The 20448-nt window shown below is 38.3% G+C and overlaps 1 protein-coding gene and 1 non-coding gene across 8 annotated transcripts in view; both read left to right on the top strand.

Annotated features, from left to right (window-relative positions):
- LOC129574949 (ALK tyrosine kinase receptor) overlaps positions 1–20448 on the top strand; it is a 51151-nt gene that overhangs the window by 28287 nt on the left and 2416 nt on the right. For 3 of the 7 annotated variants that reach the window (XM_055457634.1, XM_055457635.1, XM_055457633.1), the window contains exons 2-18: positions 2229–3585; positions 13053–13257; positions 13490–13817; positions 14201–14385; positions 14754–14828; positions 15017–15273; positions 15521–15687; positions 15817–16004; positions 16105–16270; positions 16369–16847; positions 17028–17189; positions 17587–17868; positions 17990–18091; positions 18234–18441; positions 18645–19249; positions 19332–19712; positions 19880–20332. In XM_055457634.1, the coding sequence (XP_055313609.1) occupies positions 3205–3585; positions 13053–13257; positions 13490–13817; positions 14201–14385; positions 14754–14828; positions 15017–15273; positions 15521–15687; positions 15817–16004; positions 16105–16270; positions 16369–16847; positions 17028–17189; positions 17587–17868; positions 17990–18091; positions 18234–18441; positions 18645–19249; positions 19332–19712; positions 19880–20332 (4624 nt within the window). In that variant the 5' untranslated portion in view covers positions 2229–3204. Of the gene's footprint in view, positions 1–2228; positions 3586–12685; positions 12941–13052; positions 13258–13489; positions 13818–14200; positions 14386–14753; positions 14829–15016; positions 15274–15520; positions 15688–15816; positions 16005–16104; positions 16271–16368; positions 16848–17027; positions 17190–17586; positions 17869–17989; positions 18092–18233; positions 18442–18644; positions 19250–19331; positions 19713–19879; positions 20333–20448 lie in introns of those variants that run through there. The other 4 variants (XM_055457637.1, XM_055457636.1, XM_055457639.1 and 1 more) reach the window with 3 other exon arrangements.
- On the top strand, positions 11578–11668 carry Trnam-cau (transfer RNA methionine (anticodon CAU)). Its single transcript is given in 2 exon segments — positions 11578–11614; positions 11633–11668. It is a non-coding gene; the product is annotated as a tRNA-Met (tRNA).

The following is a 20448-nucleotide window of genomic DNA, read 5'->3' as shown; positions in this document are numbered from 1 at the left end:
AGAGAGAGAGAGAGAGAGAGAGAGAGAGAGAGAGAGAGAGAGAGAGAAATCCCAAAATGTGAGAGACAAGAATGTAGCGTCTATTTTGGGTGTTTATTTGCAGCTGTTTCGTTTGTTTCAGCGCACCCACTCCATGTAATTAATTATTTTCCACAAAATGCTCATCATCATCATTTCGTAATTGAGAAAATGCGGATTTAAATTCTTGATGTGCGTAGTACACAGAGGAAAAAACGCACTTGTTTCGAAGCCTTTGAACTTTTTTTGCAGCGAGAAAAGAAAGTGCTTTTTTTCGTCGTCCGTTTCTATGGTGTGGTCCACTTTTTCCGCCAGTGATTTTTTGTTGCAATGGCTAATAATAGAAACATTTTTTTAAGCAACCAATAGAGACAAAAACAAAAGTCGAAAGCGTCAAAAGAGAAAACAAAAGCCGAAATGTTTGAAGAACCAGGCAAATTGTTTATTTTCAAATAAAAGAAAATTCGAGCGGTTCTTCGAACGATTTTTCCAGCGATGCTAATTCGACATTTTTTTCAATTTCACTTTTTGCAATCCACACTCTGCAAACGATGCAGAAGAACCATCCAGACGACACTTTTTCCCTCCTCTTGACGTACTTCAGTTGGAGAGAGTGTGTATGACCACTTTGTCATTTCATTTGATGCGAACGCAAGAGAGAGAGAAAGGAAGAGGACGAGAACAATAAAGCACAACAAGATGAGCCGTTAGAGTCATTCAACGCGTCCTTTTTGCTGTCTCCCAAATCAAATTCATTTGGATATTGCGATTCAATGACGCACGTCTCAGCATCTTTTGGATATTTTTGGTTAATATTTATCGCATAACTTGAGAGCTGTGAACATTATTTGTTTGATTTTCCGAAGTATATACGTATATTATAGGTATAGTCAGGTTCAGCGAAGTCAAAGCGAAATCTTTCTCATTTGTTGGATAGAAATGACGATGACGTCTCGCAACTCCCACACGTTTGTACTTCGTCTCCACTCTCTTCCTCACACTCATTCAATGACTCTTGCCGCCAATTTTCTCTTGGTCGCTTTTTCGATTTTGCTATGATTTGTAGTATTTAGCCGTTGTGGCATTCAGCTTACGAGTAATTAATGTAATGAAGAGAGCATGTTGCGTATCAAATTTTAATTGAAACACCATTTTATGAGGATATCATGTGTTTTGCTTTTTTTCATCTTTGGTTTTTGGCCGTTTTTGGCTTTGTTTGTGTGAATCGTCCGTCTGAATGCAAACGAGAAAGGGAGAAAAAAAAGCTCAGAGTTTTCAATCTGAATAAATGATGAATGCGTTTTAATATGCCACCATATAATCCCCGAACTCACAAGGTGCTGTGTATTAATCATATACTGTCATATTTTTTCACGCTGTTGGCGCACCTAGCCCATGGATGGATGTACTATGGGTTAGCTCAACTATGTAACTGAATGTCAAGTTGGTTGTGTTTGAATTTTGACAGAACTTTTGCGGCCATCACCTAGTTGCGCCACATATCACATCGTTCCATAGACATTGTGAGTTCGTAATCCCAAGCTTGAGGAGGGTGAGCGTTGACGAGTTAGGATAGAGGGTTCGTGGCTTAAAATGGTTCATTAAATTCAGTGTGCGATGTTATGAATAAAACAACGAGCATAATTTTTCGAGTTGTATGAATTGAATACGAGTGCGTTTTGTTGGTTCTGATTGCAAGATTAACGTGTGGAATGGTAAAATGGCAAAGGTGATTGATGTCCAACAGGGCTCATATTGCTCCAACTTTTGCAATAGCATCCATATTTGCTATTATTAATATATGCAATATATTTTTTGGACAAAAAATGAGTCATGAGAGAAAGAGAGAAGAAAGAAAACAGTATGGTTTTCGGTGACGTGGTGTATTTTTGGAAGCAAAGCACAGCAATATTATTTTAATTAGATAAAAAATTTCCACGTAGAATATGAGTTATTTATACTTTTGCAAACTTACGTTACAGTCAAACCGCAACAACAACTGACGTCAAAAATTTACGACGGCGACGACGACATTCTGTTTAGAACGCCAAAATTTGCCATTCATTTCGATTCGTTTCAAAGCTGATTGTGTTTTTATGTATGAATTAATTTCGTGAAATGTTCGCTTCAATTATTGCAATTTTGCTTTATGTTCGTCTTAATAATTTTTTTGTTTGTTTGTTTCTGTTTTCAATTTTTTTTTCATGTAGACAAATAACAGCCGGACGATGTCAACATAAATTGGATCTAAATCTGATAATCAACGCAAATCCACTCGAATAATTTGGTTGGAAGTAGGACACCGAGAGACACATAGCAAGCGAGAGATGCGCACATAAATAAACAGACAGACACACACACACACACAGCAAATGACAAATGGAAGTGAAATATTTCAATGCTAACGGAACGAAGTTTATGAATTATTGATTGGCAAAACCAAACTAAATTGAAACAGAAATAGAAAAGAAGAATAAAACAAAAATAGGAAAAGTCTCGTGTTTGTGAAAATGCTAAGTGCTGAATCGCGTAACAGAACAAATAGCAGTCCCCGAAGAGGACTCCGAAAGATGAAGTGAAAACGGAAAAGAAAGAGAAAGAGAGAGAGAGAGTGAGATAAACTCCATAAAGAAATTAACGTAACGACAAAAATATAGGACAAACGTGTTTGTGTGCGTGTTTTTGACAAACAAAAATAATAAGCCGAAAGAGAGAAATTATCAGAAAATATTTGGTGAAAATTTGCGAACAATTATATATAGATATAAATGAAGGCAAAAGAAAACGTGATTGCATTCCGTGAAAAGTGCTAACAAAGTGTGATCGAAAGTTCTGTGTTGGTGTTTAACAAGTGAGAGAGAGAGAGAGAGAGAGAGTAAGTGAGGGACAGAGAGAAAGAGAAAGACAAGAACAAAATCCCCCTGACGATTAAATTATTCAGAGAGCAAAGCGACATCGACAGAGACGTCCCAAACGAACACAAGGATTTTATACAATAGACGAACGTGGATTACGTTCGCGAAACCTAGAACGAGAACGAGGAAAAGAGAGAGAGAGAGAGAGAGAGAAAGTGCCGATAATGACGACAGTTATTTGGTACAATGAGATTATGCATTCGACGAAAATGTCATGTAATTGATCTCAGTGTGTCTGTCGTAACGCCATTATTGATATCGGAACCAAAATATGCCGCGATTAACACGTTATTTGATCGTTTGGTTCGTTTGTGGCGTAATCGGTGTGATAATTGGGCCAGTGTGTGGTGAACATTGGGCAAATGGAACTGGTTCGCAACCGATGCGAACACGAGACCGTCAACATCATCATCAACAGAAGCAGCAACAACAACAGCAACAGCAGGATCAAAGCCAATATCAGTACGTGTTTTCGAAGCCAGCAAATAAACAACAATCGAACCGTGGCCGAGGTAACAACGGTTTGAACGAATTGCGACGCAATCTAACACAACAGAAACTCTATGAGCGTCAAGGTGACGATCCCGATCATAATACAGTGCCACGCACTAATTCAATTTACCTAATCCACCAGAAAATCCAACAAAGTGACGTAAGTATCAAAAACACACATTTTCGTATCCACCCGTGTGAAAAAATAGTAACTGAGCAGTCAGTTAACTAATTTGGGACAAAAATGACTTACTTTGATTGACATTTCAGTACAAAGTGTAGTGTAAGTCTATCATAGTTAACTGAAATCATTTGAAGTTACAAGTCAATCTAAGTTGCTTCATTTGGGACCAAGCGATTTTCTTAGAACAAAAATATAAATTCAATCAACTAAAGTCAACTGAAGTTATAGTCAGTCAGTCATTTCTTTTTCACACGGGCATGCACTCATTCATCTCATTCTTGATTTTCAACTTGATGACCCAACAGCTAATTCCCATTTGCCCAATTCATTTTTACTTTTCCATCCCTCTTGCCATGTTTGTGTGATGATTTTCGTTTTGCGACGCATCCCATAAATCTTCACGTGTGCATTTTCCATTACAACAACGACAAAAAGGGAAAACACCCGAAGAATAGAAGAACAAAATGCTATTTGAAGTGCGACATGTACTTATGCTCTTTAGCCAGAGTGCTCCCGGACTAAAACAAAAATGTAACAAAATAATCACCTTTGAACGACCTTTGTTTCTATCTCTCATTCGCGCGCGTACGCATGCCACTTCTTCCTAAACAATACATATACATTCACGCGCGTACTTTGAGTACCAATCCAATAAAACTATTTCTACTACATTTCACGTAAACACCAATAAAATTTATCATCATAAATATCTTTATGGGAGGTACACATACACACATAGTGTATTATGGTGTATATTATCTTGTTGATACTTGAGCAAACATTGCAAAAATGCATCCGAACGTGCGTAAATAACACACGAGCGAGTAAATGTGTGCATGTGGCTACTGCCGTCGCCGATGACGACGACAGCGACAACGACAACGATACATGCACTTTTATGTTGCATTCAACGCTCTAAAACACACATACACACATATATTCACTCAATTCAGCTGCGAATGGTTGAGGAGGGGGGAGGGGGGTATTTTTTTCTCCTGATTTTGTCTTCTACCCAAAAGCGAAGGGAGGTTGTCTTCTACCCCCAAAAAAAGCTCATGTCACTCTAAAACAATAAGGACTGCTTTTATACTGTCATTGCTACTCACCGCTTTTAAAGTACAACGAACGAACGAACGATATTTTAATCTCTCTTTTGCTGTTGATTTATTGTTGTCATATACTCGGTTTCCGCGAGCGAACGAGAAAAAAACGACAGAAATATTCTTGACAACAAATGTCTGGCAATGGGATATATTTAGCTTACATTTTTTCTGATGACAGCATCATGAGTGGCAGCAAAATCAGCTATAGAACGAACGAGTGACGGGCAAGAGCGGTCGTGTGCTTTTAATGATTTTGTACAACATAATACACGTCATGTTGGCATCTGCTGCAACTGCGACAACCCCGTTTGTTTTTACTTCACAAAACACATGTAAGGGAATACCGTCTGAACTGATAAGATGGTTCAAAAATTTGTTGAAGAAAATATTATTATTAAAAATTGGTTCGAAGATGAAGATTTTTATATTAAATGCATGCAAATGCTATAAAAAAAGGCTAATACAATTAAATTCCGTCACATGCAAGGTACGTCAAAGGCACATTTCGATGAATCCAATGGATAATTTCGGCATTTTTTTTCTCAAAGCCACAGCAATGAATGAAAATTGGATACACTTTCAAAAAACACATGTCGTGTATGGTTCACCCATAACGTAACTTTTTTTTCACCGCTTTCAAGGTGCTTTGAAATGGTGCGATATTTTTTTGTTAAAGTGTGGCCCATTTTAGACGGTACTCCCTTACACGATATTTTATCGATAAAAATACATTATTTTTTGATACGTTCCCGTGTGAAAAAATAGTAACTGAGCAGTCAGTTAACTAATTTGGGACAGAAATGACTTACTTTGATTGACATTTCAGTACAAAGTGTAGTGTAAGTCTATCATAGTTAACTGATATCATTTAAAGTTACAAGCCAATCTAAGTTGCTTCATTTGGGACCAAGTGATTTTCTTAGAACAAAAACATAAATTCAATCAACTAAAGTCAACTGAAGTTATAGTCAGTCAGTCATTTTTTTTTCACACGGGTTGATTCAATTTCGATGCGAAATGTCTCTCGCTCTCGCTCTCGCTCTCGCTTTCTCTCCCTCCGTCAGAGTGCATTAAAAAGCTTTATGGTCACGTAGTTTTTATTTTGCTGTTGTTTTAAATACCCATTTTGTTTTTAATTTCTGCGGTCAATGCCGTTGCTAAAGACGGATTTAATGCAATGTGGTCGAATGTTTTATTAAAATTAAAATCGAGACCCTTTTCAATTTATAATCGCATTAAAAATATAAATAGATAATTTCATTTAGTGTACAACGGAAACTATCAAAAATTTCATTTGGTCAAAAATGCAACCACATAGACAAAGTTTCGTCGACGGCAATTCAAATGATAGCGCACTGGAGATAGAGCACACACACAAACAGCGCTAACATGAATGGTCGATTTGAATAAAATTATAGAATGAATAAATCTAACACACCAAAAAGGTCTGAATATTCTATGTAAAATCGAGAGAGAGAGAGAGAGAGAGAGAGAGAGAGAGAGAGAGAGAAAGAGCAAGAGTCTCTTGTGGTTGCGGCAGAACGGCCCTCGTCAAATGCCATTATTAAACACATCGACGATAGTGTATTTTTGCAAGCAAGCTCTTCTCTGTCTTAAGCCCGAAGAAACATTTGCAAATGTTAACCCGCCTGGATTGGATGTGAGGATAATACGCATGAAAATGCACAAACAAAAACACTTAATGTCAAGAAGTGACCACCTCTTCAGATCCGTTATCTAACGCTTGGAGAAATTATATATTTCGCCCTTTTTCCACATTGGAAATTATTATGTTTGCCTTTTTTTGCTCTCCTCCCTTTCCCTCTCTGTTTCGCTGTGTGCGTGAAACTCAAGTGTGGCGCTTGTATTTTGTGTGTACAGAAATGGCATGGCCTGTGGTCAAATCAAATGAATGGGTTTTTTTTAGGATTTTTAGCACAACGTCATATGTTTAGTTGATTCCGGAAAAAAATTGTTTCTTAAGTGGCCACTAAACATCATAAATGCTTTGTTTAGATTACAGTGATCATCTGTGTTGCTTTGTGAAAAGCAAATATTTGGATTTCTCAACAAATTATTCAAAATTCGAGGAGCCAAAGTGATCAGAAGCGTGCGATAGGGAGAGAAAGAAAAAGAGTGAGACTGAATGCAGACAAGGAGATATGGTTATACGATTCAAGCCGCTAATACGATTATGATGATAAAAGACATGACAAACTAAATCGAATCAGTAAAGTTGACTTTTCAGTGCGAAAAGGTCGCTATCACTTTGACTATCTCCATCTCTCTACAGAGAGATCTCCCTTCGTTGTTTTCTTTGATGAAAGAAAAGAAAGAGTTTCCTTTTTTATTTGTTTGTTCACTTATTCACAACGCATTGTATGTAAAAACATGTAGATACATTTGTTTGGGCGAAATTCAAAAGTCAGCAAAAACGGAACAATGTGCTACGTATGTGTGCGTGAGTTTTTTTTTATTATCTCTGCATCGATTTTGGCGAGTAATGTATGCATTCAATCCATCGGCCATGAAATTCCATCCAATTGGCTTTCAATCCATCCGCATGTTTTCTATCATCTAAAAAAAAAACACACACACACACGGACGCATTCAAACTGGATTTAGCGAATTAAACTGCTATTCACTTGAAAATTTGCGCACTGAATGCTAATCGTTGCTTACAGCTTGGGCACATGCAATGCTAAATTAAATATCCCGAATAAGTGAAGTGACGTTTTCGGCATCATCATCATCATTGATAAAATGGCACACGGCTGGTCTTCCACCACTCGCAAATGATAGAAATCAAATAAAAGAGAAAGAAAAAAAAAACACCGAATGAATAGAACAACGTGGATTGGAAATGAAACAAACGGCTTATTTAATGTAAAACAAAACGAAAACGACTCGACTCGACTTTGAATAATTTACCGAGAATGGAATGAGAATAAAAGCCAAGACATAAATACATACACACACGAGAGAGGGAGAGATAGCGCGAGCGTGCACTGTACAGTTCCACTCATACAGACAGTTTCTTGCCCTTTTAAGAGTTGTTACAAAATTGTTGTTCAACTCAATTAATTGAATCTTTTTATCTTAAATTGACTGAGATCCATTTTCCTTAAAGTGAATAGAATTTATTGGAAAGCAAACGAGCAAAAACAAAACCATAGTGTATAACTGGCTCAATGAACCACACACTCTCAAACACATACACACCTAAATGTGTTCATTGAAAGTAGATTCATCTGAATGAGCTTTTCCACATAGCACAAGATGGAATCAATTTGTTCTCTCCGCATTTGACTCTTTCATTCTCGTTCAGTCTCTCTGCCTCTCACCGGCAACTAAAGAGCGTAATCCAAACATTGTGCATGATTTGATCCCATTTTCGCAATTATATTAGTTGCGTTTGATCCGCTTAAGCTGTGTTTTTGTATGCATGTGTATTTTGCGGTGAAAAAAAGGGCTGTACAGCCACTTGAATTGTGACTATTTGATGAGCATGACCTTTATCAAGTGAATTTAGTGGATATTAACATTTTGTAATTGGCCACATGAGCTACACCAAAAACAATAATGGCAAGATTACCTGAGTGCGTGCGTGTTTGTGTGTTTTTTTCGTATTCTGTGCGTCAGCTGTAGCTGCTCATTTACCGCACTTTATATTGAACGAAACAATTTCCGGCTGCTGCTGAAATTAGCTGGAAGGAAGCGATCTACAGTGCCGCCCATGCCTGTTCATACGCAAATGGCAAACGGTACACTGAGTTTATTGAGCTTTTTCCCTGGCATTTAATCCGCATCGATGTTTCAAGCACATGATTTGTTGAAACAGTTTTCTCAGCATGAATGAAACAAAACACAATCACCCCCATCCCACTCCACTCCCCGTCAGTTTATTCACAAATATTTAGAAAATTAACAATAGCGCACACCACATGTGGGCGCATTCTCTCTGTATTCAATAAATAAGGAATTTTTGTTTGGGTTAAATAGAAAAATAAACGAATAGAATTGAAATGCGAGCGCGTGAGCGCAAAATCATTTCAACCTGACGCTTTATTTGCGAAATCATTCATTTGCCATTTGAAGCGCGATTTTAATAAGCTTCTGTTGATTACATGCGTTTATCACGTTAAAGAAATTAACGATGTGTACGATGAAATTGCGTGGGGTAGAGAACAAGAGAGGCAGAGGCGAACCCAATAGAATATACACGAGTTGAGCCAGCTCTGTTTCTCTCTCTCTCTCTCTATCTCTTTACTCTTACTTGCTCTACCACTCCCGCACCCTTGTCCTCTTCTCTCTCTCTCGCTCTTTACCGCTCATCACATACGCGCGCGCAACGCCAAAATGGCATTAAAATGAACATGCAGCTTTTTATGAAAATTATTAAGATATCAGCGATTACAATAACTGTCAGTCAACAAGAATTAACCATAAAACTTTAAATGGGGAATCTGTTATGCGTTCATATTTAAATTTATTATTAGGTTAAGTCGTACGTGGAGCGACATACAGGCAAAACCATGCGAAAAAATATGATGTGCACGCGTTCACAATACACTGGCGATTTTGTATTTTATGTATTTATTTTGTTGGTTTTTTTTTCATGTGCTCGTCATCGTTGCACATTACGGAGGAAGGGTGCGAGCGTGAGAGAGTGAGAGAAGCAAAAGTGAGCAAAAATCGCAAGTCGAGCGTGATTCTAGCTGAAGATCATTCCACTTCGATTGAATTATGAGTTCAGTCTCGTAAAAGCGATCGTGTGTTCCTAGGATTATTTGGGACGAATAGTTACCGCATGTTACGAGCAAGCGAAACAAAAAATCGATTCTCCTTCAACTGGCAACAGCATTTCATGCAATTTTACGCTCATCCGGCATTTTGTATCAATTTTTTGATATACAAAATACGATTCTGCACGCAGCGGAAACCATGTAACAGATTTCAAATGGTTGTTGCTGTTGTTGTTATCTACTCTGAGCGAAAATTATGACTGTCAACTTCATGTTTTATGGCTCTGATATCGTTCGTTGGAAGAATATACCATTTTTGTCATGGTATCAGTACACAAGATCGCTTTGCAATCAAACAAAGTAATTATTCTTTTCATCTACAAAAAAAAACGAACAGAACAGAATATACAAAATCGCAAGCAGACTTTTTAATGTTCATGTGACATGGAATGTTGTTTAATTCGTTGCAAAGCATTTTGCGATGTTGAAATTCAAGGAAACACATCACTATCTCACTCAATGAAATTGAAAATCAAGCCAAGCATCTATCTCAATTTGTATTCATTTTTTTCTCGCATCGGGAGGGAAAACTACAACTACATGCCCATGGTAATATTTCGTTTTTATCGCGAAAAAATGCAACGAAAAATCGATAGCTTGAGAAAAAAAACTGCTACAAATCCGAAGTAGTGAGATGATTTCGTTGTGAAAATAGTTTATTTTGGTGTGCAATTTATTACCGCTCTCTCTCCTCAGAAAACGATGTAGTTTCCTTGATAAAATGACACAGATATTCCCATAAATCGACGTAAATTGAGAAGAGCCACAGCAACGAAAACGAACTCTTAAGTAGGGAAAATGTCGGATTTTCAATCTATTTCCATCAGCTGGGGGGAATGTGTTTATGCTGTACTACAATCATATCGCTATATCTCCTTGTAACAATTTTCAATCGCATTTCTGGATACGACACACGACCGAAAAAAAAATAAACACAAACAAAAAGAATTTTGTCTGGTATTTTGTCCCGCTCTTTCGCTCCCTTTCACTCAAAGCGTGTGACAAAGGATAAAGTAAAATATTTATGCTGTCAATTCCACAACATGTCGCAATATTTCTCACGTAAATATTGAAATTATAAACAGAACAGGAACGATGAAAACACACACACACACACACACACACACACACACAAAAAGAACGAGTCGAGTTCAGGTTACGTGCTTAACACCAGCATCGTTGTTTTGGTTTGGTGTTTTTATGGTACATGTGGATTTGATACATGGCAGTGTGGAACGAGCACACAACGACAACGGAAACGACAATGACGACGAGCTGTAATGTGAAAGACCAACAGATTAACTGTCAAGATATACATTTACGACAAATGACTGTGTTGACTAATTTATATACGAAAAAGAATGCATCTGCGGTTTTTATTTCTTTATTGCCGTCGTCATCCTTTTGCTGTTTTTATTTAAAAAAAAAATTCTCTTCACCCGCACTTTTCTCGAACCAAAAAAAATAATTGTTTTACAACAGTTTAAATTATCATAGTGATTTTATGCTTTCAACTCATCCACTCATATCATTTACTGGTGTAAAATGATGAAGCCACAGAAAATACGTGACTTTTCGTTCACCATTTCATTGATTTTCTTCTCTAGTCTCTTCGTTTCAATAGTTTTTTTTTCTTTTTCGGTTTTTTATCAATATTTTTGTCTGATCATGTTTGAAAAGAAGACAACACGATGGAACCGTTGTACATAATTTATAAATGTCGACTTTGATGTTGTTTCATTGCTTTGCTTTGCTTTGGATTAGATTTTATTTATTTACTAATATTCAATACCATAAGTATGTCCATGAAAAAGAAGAATTAACCAAAATCGATACAAAAGAAGGTGAATATGCAAAGATTCTGTTTAATCGTTTTCATTCAATTGATTTGATACAAAAGAAAACATAAGTTCTCATCTCTTTTCAAACGTGACATGTGACATACGAATCGACCACAACAACAACAACAACAACGTCGAAAAAAACGTGTTCGTAGCAGCATTCAATCGTTTAGAACGCTTTGCCGTTCTAAGAACGTTCTGGTGCTCATCACATTCATAGCCTCGCTAGCGCAGTAGGTAGCGCGTCAGTCTCATAATCAAAAATGTAAGGGTAATCTGAAGGTCGTGAGTTCGATCCTCACGCGGGGCATTTTCTTTTTTTTTAATTTTTCCGTTTCAATTCATTCAGTGATTGTTGATATTTTCAATGGAAAACTTCAAATTTATGCTATTTTGATTTTTTTTTTCTAATTTTAAATTAATTTTTTGGGTAAAAAAGTCGAAAAGAAGGAATTTTCATTAAACAAGTTAGTTTTATTCAGTAAAGTCTATTCAGACTCTGAATTGATCTACACTATTGTGAACTATCGATTGTTTTTTTTATTTTTTTGCCATTTTGTTATACTTTTTAATGATTTTTTTCCTCGCAAAGAGTAAATCTAAAGTGCAACAGTCAACAAATTCAGTCTAATATCGCTCTTTGAACAGGACAAAGTCGCGTTGACTTTGTTTCATTTGTGAAAGTTAAATTGAATCAACAATTCTTCCCTGGCTCGACTATTTGACTGTCAAATAATCAACCGAATATATATTTTTCCCATACGCTGTTCATTAAAAAGTTTTAGGCGATTAAGAAGATTCCGTTGTGGAATGTGTTTTTTTGTCTCAATGCAAACGTAAGACAATTCCATGAATTTGAATTTGCAATTATCGATGGAAAGTGTTGAACGTATTGTTGTTCTCTCCTTGAATAAAACTGAAAATGTCATTTGTGTCTCTACGGGGGCACCTAACCTTAATCAACTATATAGCTGAGAGGAGTAGCGACAATAATTATCTTGAAAGAATTCAAATGAAATGCGAAAAATGGCTTGGGAAATGAAAGAGTCATAATTTATGTGCGACATTGTTGAAAAACGTCTCTGAGCTGACTAGCACGTTGAATGTGTGTTGAAAGAAATGCACTTCTGATGTGTTTACATTGTTCTGGATGATGATGATGATGGCTTGTGTTTGTGTGTGAAGTTTGAATAAATGATTTGAGCAGTAGGAGTCGGGCAAATGGGTGGCCAAATGATTTTGAAATCCAAACACAAACACAAACTCAAACACGAACACTCTGCACAGTCATTAAATGCTGCTATTGTCGTTATGATGATTATACGAAGCAGGCAACGGTGTGCCGCCCCAAAACCTGTGTATAATATAACACCGTGCATTTCATTCATGTCGATTGTAGCATTTGACAAACTCTCAGCGCGTTGAGTTAAATGCTTAAGCACTTATCTGTGTCTGTGTGCCATCGTTGATGTCGTCGTCGTAGTCGTCATTTTGAAACGAGTACATGACAGCGCGCGCGTTGCTGCATTCGTATTCTAACCTTAATAATAATTGCGCCATTGTCAAACAAATCATCAGCACAGTTAATTTGAATATTTCTTACTCTTTCGTTTGCTCTCCCACACGTCATCGTTGCCTCATTGAATAACAAATATAATTTCTTCATTTCTCTTTTTTTTTAAATCTATTTTCAGTTTGCAAATCGTCGCAATGACGATGGCCAAGATTCAAATGCGCAAGCTGAGGAGGCGGCAGGGATTCGGTGTAATTTCGAAACGGAATGCCATTGGAAATGGGACAAAACACAAAATGACACATTTCAAGTGGTAACAGGTAGCAATATTACGAGTGTCGGCCTGCTGCCTGGACCCATCGTTGATAGTGCAGGTGATGTCAAGGGTAAATGTTGTATTCGTCACTTTTATTTTCGCTTATTATCCTATCAAACAAAGAAAGAAAAAAACACGAAATTCCATCGAATTCAAATTCGAATGATTTGATTTCACAAAGTGACAAAACCAAATTGGTCTCACATTTCTGTTGTTCTGATGATAATGATCCGATATTGCTTTGGGATTAATAGAAAATAACAACAAAAACAACGACAACATTTCTATTGTCAATTGTTTAGGTAATTTTCTGCATTTACGCCTGCTTCCCACCACCTCAACACGGACACTCAAATCGCCGACATTTCACATGACCAAAGAGACATGCCGGCTCGAAATGTTTGCCCATCAAAGTGGCAATAAAAATGGTAAGCTACGCATTGTCATTGAACCGGTTAATTCATATGACACAACGACGGCATCGTCATGGGTGCCAATCGAGCGTAATGGCAACGACAACAACAAATGGACGGAAGAAATGTTCCCAATTGGCCGTGTATCACAAGAGTTTCGCATATTGTTCGAGGTCGTGCCGAGTGGTTTACGGTCACAGCAACGAGGCCATGTCAGGTATATATTCAATAATATCGAAAGCGGAAGCACTTAAGCTCGCTGCTGCTGTTGATGATGCTGATTCTTTTTTTTCACTCTCTATTCAATTTTGAATATTCAATTGGGATTACGTTGCTGACACGACAATCTGATATCGCTCATTCGTTCTGTCTCTCTCTGTCTCTCTTATTGCCTCTCGTGCCGGCACATGTCAGAAAATTGAAGAGAGGAGGGAAAAAAACGACAAGTGAGTCGAGAGAATCGATTCAGCAACAGCATTTTACCCAATTAAATGCAAAAATCGAACGGCCGAAATTACATTTTGAACCGATTATCTGCAGGTTAATACCGCTCTTTTTCTCTTTATTTCTTTTTTTCTTCCCTTCTCGCTCTGTATACAGCATCGATAATCTCCGGATGCGAACTTGTTTTGAGCCAAATAATCAAATTACGGCCGTCAATGGCAAGTGCCATACATCGGATGTTAAGTGCACGGCAAATAAAGTGGAAGTGTGTATCAATTCGCGGCAACAGTGTGACATCAACATCGATTGCGATAATAAGGAAGATGAAATGGTGAATTGCGGTAAGTGGAAAATGGAAGAGAAGGAGGAGGAGACGGCGGCAGAGATCGTTAGATGATTTCGATTTTTTTCTTCAAATTTCTGATTCCTCCTCCTGTATCGTTGTGTTACATGCAAATTCATTCGAAATGTGCGTGCACATGTTTTGTGGGTGATTGAATGCGAGCCCGTGTTTTTGACGCAGAAATGTTCACATAAAGACTGCTGCAAATTTACGCAATTAGAATTCAAAATGAGTGTCACTGATCCAACCGCAGGCTGATTTTTAACAGCACCATTCTATCTTACCCGTGCACACCCAAAATCAACTCAATTTGCGTCAAAATCAACTCAAATTTTGTTTATTTTTCATTTTATTTTTTCTCTGCAGAGAAAATCCCATTCGGTGGAATGTGCGATTTTGAAGGGAAGCATCCATCTGATTGGTGCGGATGGCAAAATTCAGGTAATACCATTTCACTTTCGTATAACTTAATTACGTTCGATTAATGTTGTACAGGCAACACTTATGTCGGCGACATTCGCTTATGTTTTATATATATATATATATATATATTCATTTTCTCTCTTTCTATCTCTCTCTCTCTCTGTGTGTGTCTCTGTGTTTCGGTGCGCTGTGTACTTTCAATTTAGGTAAAGCGATTATGGTTTGGGAACGACACAGCGGCCCAACGCCAACGGAAAAAACTGGCCCAGACAACGATCACACCTTTGAACGATACAACAACTCAGGACACTACCTGTTCGTCAATATGAATCAACATGCCATGAATGACGACAAGAGAAAATTGTCGGGCTTCGCTAGCAACGCCGTAATTAATAGCATCGTTTTCAATCCACCACCGTATGCACATTTAAATACAAGTTCCATCTACCAACACTCCTGTCTGGTATGTACCTTCTCTCTCTCTCTTTCTCTTTCTCTCTTGCTTTGTCTCTTGTTACTTGTCCTCACCTTCTCTCTCTCTCCCTGCCTCCATTCTTCAAATTCAATTAATCACTTTGATACGGCAAACATTTTCCGGCTTTTTAACGAAACCATTTTAAACTGTGTGCAACAAACAAACGCATTATTATTGATACAAAAACACACTGCTTCCTTTTTAATTAAATTTGCAAATACACATACACACACAGGCACGATTTTACGTTCATCAATTTGGAAAAAATGCAGGAAGTCTCAACTTTTCCGTCGTTGAAATTAAAGAGAAGGAAAATGTGACGTCTACATTGTGGTGGAGCTCGCGAGAACTGGGCGGTGATTGGGTGCGCATTCAAATTGTCATGCCGAACATCACATCGAGGTAAATGCCGAGGCGGTTTTGGATAGTTTTGCTAGAGCTAGAAAATCGATTTTTGACATTTTTCATTCAATTTTTTTTTGATAATGGTTGCAATGCACTAATCTAACCAACATTTCGTTCTCCAAACAGATACTATCTGCAGTTTGAGGCGCGAATGGGCATGCGAATCTACTCTGATGTGGCGATCGATGATTTTTCATTAAGTCCCGAATGTTTTGGCCTGAATATACCGAACGAACATTTGCAGGGATACAATTACTACGATCAACGCATATTACAAGATAAAACGCCGCACGAAGATTTTGTCAATCGATCCAGTATGTTTTTCATTCAATCTTTTTACATTCAAACCATTTTGTTCCAAGTTTTTACCTTTGTGGATTTTACGAACATTTTTGTTGTTGTTGCTTTCCGCAGTTATCGAGTTGTCAACGTGTAATGTTCGCGGCAAAGAGGGTCCATCGGTAGCAGATTGCAACGATGCGTACAATAATACCGAAGCTGGAAGTGTGATTCAAGTAATCGATGATCAAATGTACAAAGGAGTTCAAGTGTGGAAAGTGCCATCGGAAAATTATTATACGTGAGTAGATTTGGCATTGATATTTTTGGTTTCAATTCCACCAATTTCAACGTGAACACCTTGTAACCGAAATTCAAAATCACATTCCATATTTTCAGTATAATCGCCAAAGGAGCTGGCGGAGGATTGGGTTCACGTGGCGTTGGTTCGTCGCGTGGTGCGTTGGCTGTGTCCGTGTTTGAATTGCACAAGGACGAAAAGATTCATATATTGGTTGGTCAGAAGGGTGAAAGTGCGTGTATAAAATCATTTATGCACCGTGACGATGACTGTGAATCGAGTAATGAGAGTACAAATGGTGGTGGTGGCCGATCGACGAATACAAATTCCAAAACCAAGCAGATCAAAGATATTGTGATCGAAGATGGATCGGGTGGTGGTGGTGGCGGAGCGACATTCATTTACCTATTGAATTCGGCCGAAGTGGCTGTACCGTTGCTGGTTGCAGCTGGCGGTGGTGGCTTGGGTTTTGGCCATGCCATGGAGGATAAGAATCAACATGGCAAAGTATACGATAGTGCACGTGTTGAAGTCAGCGGTCAACGCCATGGTGAATTGAATATCACCGGCGGTGCAGGTAAACAATCTCTCTGTCTCAATTAAAACCTCTTGTGCCGTTCATTTATATCTAGCTGTGAAGTTCGTAATTTGTTTTCATGAGAACGAAACAACAAAACAGCGAAGCGACAGAAAAAAATTATTCATTTTTTAATTCGTTTGTGGTTTTCATTATAATTTCAACGCGGTGTACGAAAAGGTGGCGGTTGGGGTGCACACAGCGATGATGGTCTTGATCCGTACAACGGAGCTTCTTTGCTGGAGGGAGCTCGAGGAGGTGAAGCTTGCTATTCATCAAAAGAGATCGGCATCCATGGACAGGGTGGTTTTGGTGGTGGCGGCGGCGGTTGCAGAACAGGAGGTAATATCTTATATCATTTTGTGACATATCATAAATCTTGACGAATAGAACATACACTCGACGCATTAAGAAGTAGAGAAAACATGTGTTTGCCTTGGTTTCTTGCTTTAATTAAAAGCACTTAAACACATTACCGTTAAATCTGATTGAAATCGATGAATTAAATGTTTACTCGACGAACACATGATGTTTTATTACGTGCAACGATTGTTTTTTCGCTCGATATTTCCATGCTTCTGTTCTGGCAAGATGTGGTACTTCATTCAGTTTGAATTAATTTCAATCTTTTTTCGCATTGTTTAAATCAGACAAACTATTTGTTCGCAATTTTATTTGAAAATGAAGATAGAAAAATGGATGGAAATTAATCGAAACTTGATTGTTTCCAATGTTACAGGTGGTGGTGGTGGCTATGCTGGAGGATCAACGTACAAATCAGCGATGAATGGTGAAGGTGGCACCTCGTACATTGGAATGAAGCGAAGCATTGCCGATCTGTCATTTATTTATGCTGGTGATAATATTGGTCATGGATCGGTGGTGATTGTGCCGGCCTTACCTCATCCAGCATGCGGCTGTGATTATCGTTGCGTTGTTTTAGATGAATTCAGTGTGAATGTGAGGTGCATTTGTCCGGATGGATGGCGCTTGAAAAAGGATAACCAAACTGCATGTGAACGTAAGTGTCAACAAATTCATTTTCACATTTTAATCAGGGAAAAAGGGAGACATAAATCAAAATCCCAAACTAATCAAAAAAAATTGTTTATTTGTTTCTCTTGTTTTGTTCGTGCGTGCAGCAATTTACCGGAATGAAATCCCAATGGAATATTTGATAATATTCTTTGCTGTTGTTACGATACTGTTAATAGCAGCGTTGGCCGCTTTGATTTTCATACTATGTAAGTGTCCATTGAGAGTCTCAATTTGGAACTTTGTGCTCGGTTGTTTTTCTCCTGTCCTTTTTGCTGTTCATATTTTGCATGGACAGTCGTTTCGATCAATTATTCAAGCGAAAACCAACCATATCCCACGTATTTTCAGACAATCGATATCAACGAAAGAAGCAAATTGCGATGCGACACAAAGTCTTGCTGGAGCAAGATTTACAGTTAAGTCGATTGCGACATAATCCCGAGGATCAGCAACAAACAAACTTTAATCCAAACTACGGAAATGATTGCATGTTGAACGGTGCGGTGGATATAAAGAGTTTGCCGCATGTGACCAGAGAGAATCTGTCGATGCTTAAGTAAGTGTAAACGTTTCGATATGATTAAAGTTTTAGTAATTCGGTGGGAAATTGATAACGAGAAAGAGAGGTACATAGAGATAAGGAATTGAAAATGTTAAATGGAAAATCAACAGATTAAAAGTGACTCGAAAATCGATTGGAAAATTCAAATCGCCAATTAATTAATTTTTCTCTAATAACATTGTTTTCGTGTGTTTCAGAGCGCTGGGACAGGGTGCATTTGGCGAAGTGTTCCAAGGTACGTTCAAATACAAAGACACCGATATGGTGGAGATGCCGGTTGCCGTAAAAACCTTACCGGAAATGTCAACCGGCCAGGCTGAGGCGGACTTTTTAATGGAGGCCGCAATTATGGCAAAGTTTCGGCATCCAAATATCGTGCATTTGATTGGTGTGTGCTTTGATCGACATCCACGTTTCATTGTGCTTGAATTGCTGGCCGGAGGTGATCTGAAAAATTTCTTACGTGAAGGTCGTCATAAACCGGAGCGACCATCTCCGTTAACCATGAAAGATTTGGTTCATTGTGCGATTGATGTGGCCCGAGGTTGCCGATACATGGAGAGCAAACGATTCATTCATCGTGACATTGCCGCACGAAATTGTTTGCTGAGCACAAAAGGCCCGGGTCGGGTGGTGAAGATTGCCGATTTTGGAATGGCGCGTGATATTTATCGATCGGATTATTATCGAAAAGGTGGCAAGGCAATGCTACCGATTAAATGGATGCCACCGGAGGCATTCCTCGACGGGATATTCACATCGAAAACCGATGTCTGGTCTTTCGGGGTGCTGTTGTGGGAAGGTAATTTTGAAATTGGAACGATTTGTTTGGTTTGATGAGAGAGATTGAACTAAATTTTGATTTATTTTCATTCCTTCAATAGTGTTCAGCATGGGTTTGATGCCATACACTGGCCTACCAAATCGTGTAGTTATGGAATTAGTAACGGGCGGTGGCCGATTGGATTCGCCAAACGGTTGCCCAGCATTTATTTACAATTTAATGTCATCGTGTTGGCAACTTCCCGATGCTCGGCCCACTTTTCAACATTTACTACATAAACTGCTCGGCTTTGCGAGAAACGAAGAACTGATGAAAGAACCAATACCACATTGCTTCGGTGAAACAGTCAGTGAACGTGATCGAACCGTTATGCGTCCGCCAAACGATGATTTCTGCCTTCAAATGCCCAACTCATCCGATTATCTGATACCGTTGCCGGATTCGAGAAATATAGCCAAACGATTGCTCAACGAAGGCACAGGTTGGTTCATAGACAAAGGCAACAAAATACTCATTTCTTTCGTCAAATATTCAATTTTTGAATTAAAGTCGATTGGATTTTGTTCTTGATTGAACTTTTTTTTTCGTTAAAAATCACATTTCATTCCATTTTCTGTTTCAATCACTAAAACTCGGTATCTATTCCAGGCATCACTTTGCCCGAAACGATGACAACATATTCGCCACCAATCGAAATGCGGGCCGTTTGTTCGTCCGACAAAAGTCCTCGCATCGAAAAATCGCCAATTTCATTTGGTGATGTATCGCCATCGACACCATTCGACATTCGATCAATGCCAACACCGCCGGAAAATGGTTCCACCACATTTACCACATCACCAAATCAACAACAGCTCACTTCCAGTCTATCAATATCTAGCGATAAGCTAATTAGTCTTGATACACCACAGCAAACACCAACCGGATTGACAAATCCACCGCTTCTATTCGATTTAACTGCACACAAAAACCATTTGTCCAGCGCCATGAACGAACAATTCATCGATGGCAATGGCAATGGCAATGGCAATGGCAATGGCAACGGCCAAATCGATAAAAATAATTCAAATAATAATCATCATTCGAGTAATACGAGCAATGGTGAGAGCAAATGGCATAACTTTAGTTATTAATATTTAATTCATTTTCAGCCAAATGATGTATCCCAAATCATTTCTTTTCCAATTTTTTGTTCGAAAATCATTTTTCACCTTTGC

This window comes from Sitodiplosis mosellana, unplaced genomic scaffold, assembly GCF_009176505.1.
Source record: "Sitodiplosis mosellana isolate CC-2019 unplaced genomic scaffold, AAFC_SMos_1.0 Smas_scaffold_6166, whole genome shotgun sequence".
NCBI lineage: Eukaryota > Metazoa > Arthropoda > Insecta > Diptera > Cecidomyiidae > Sitodiplosis > Sitodiplosis mosellana.
This window is presented reverse-complemented; position numbering and strand designations above follow the sequence as displayed.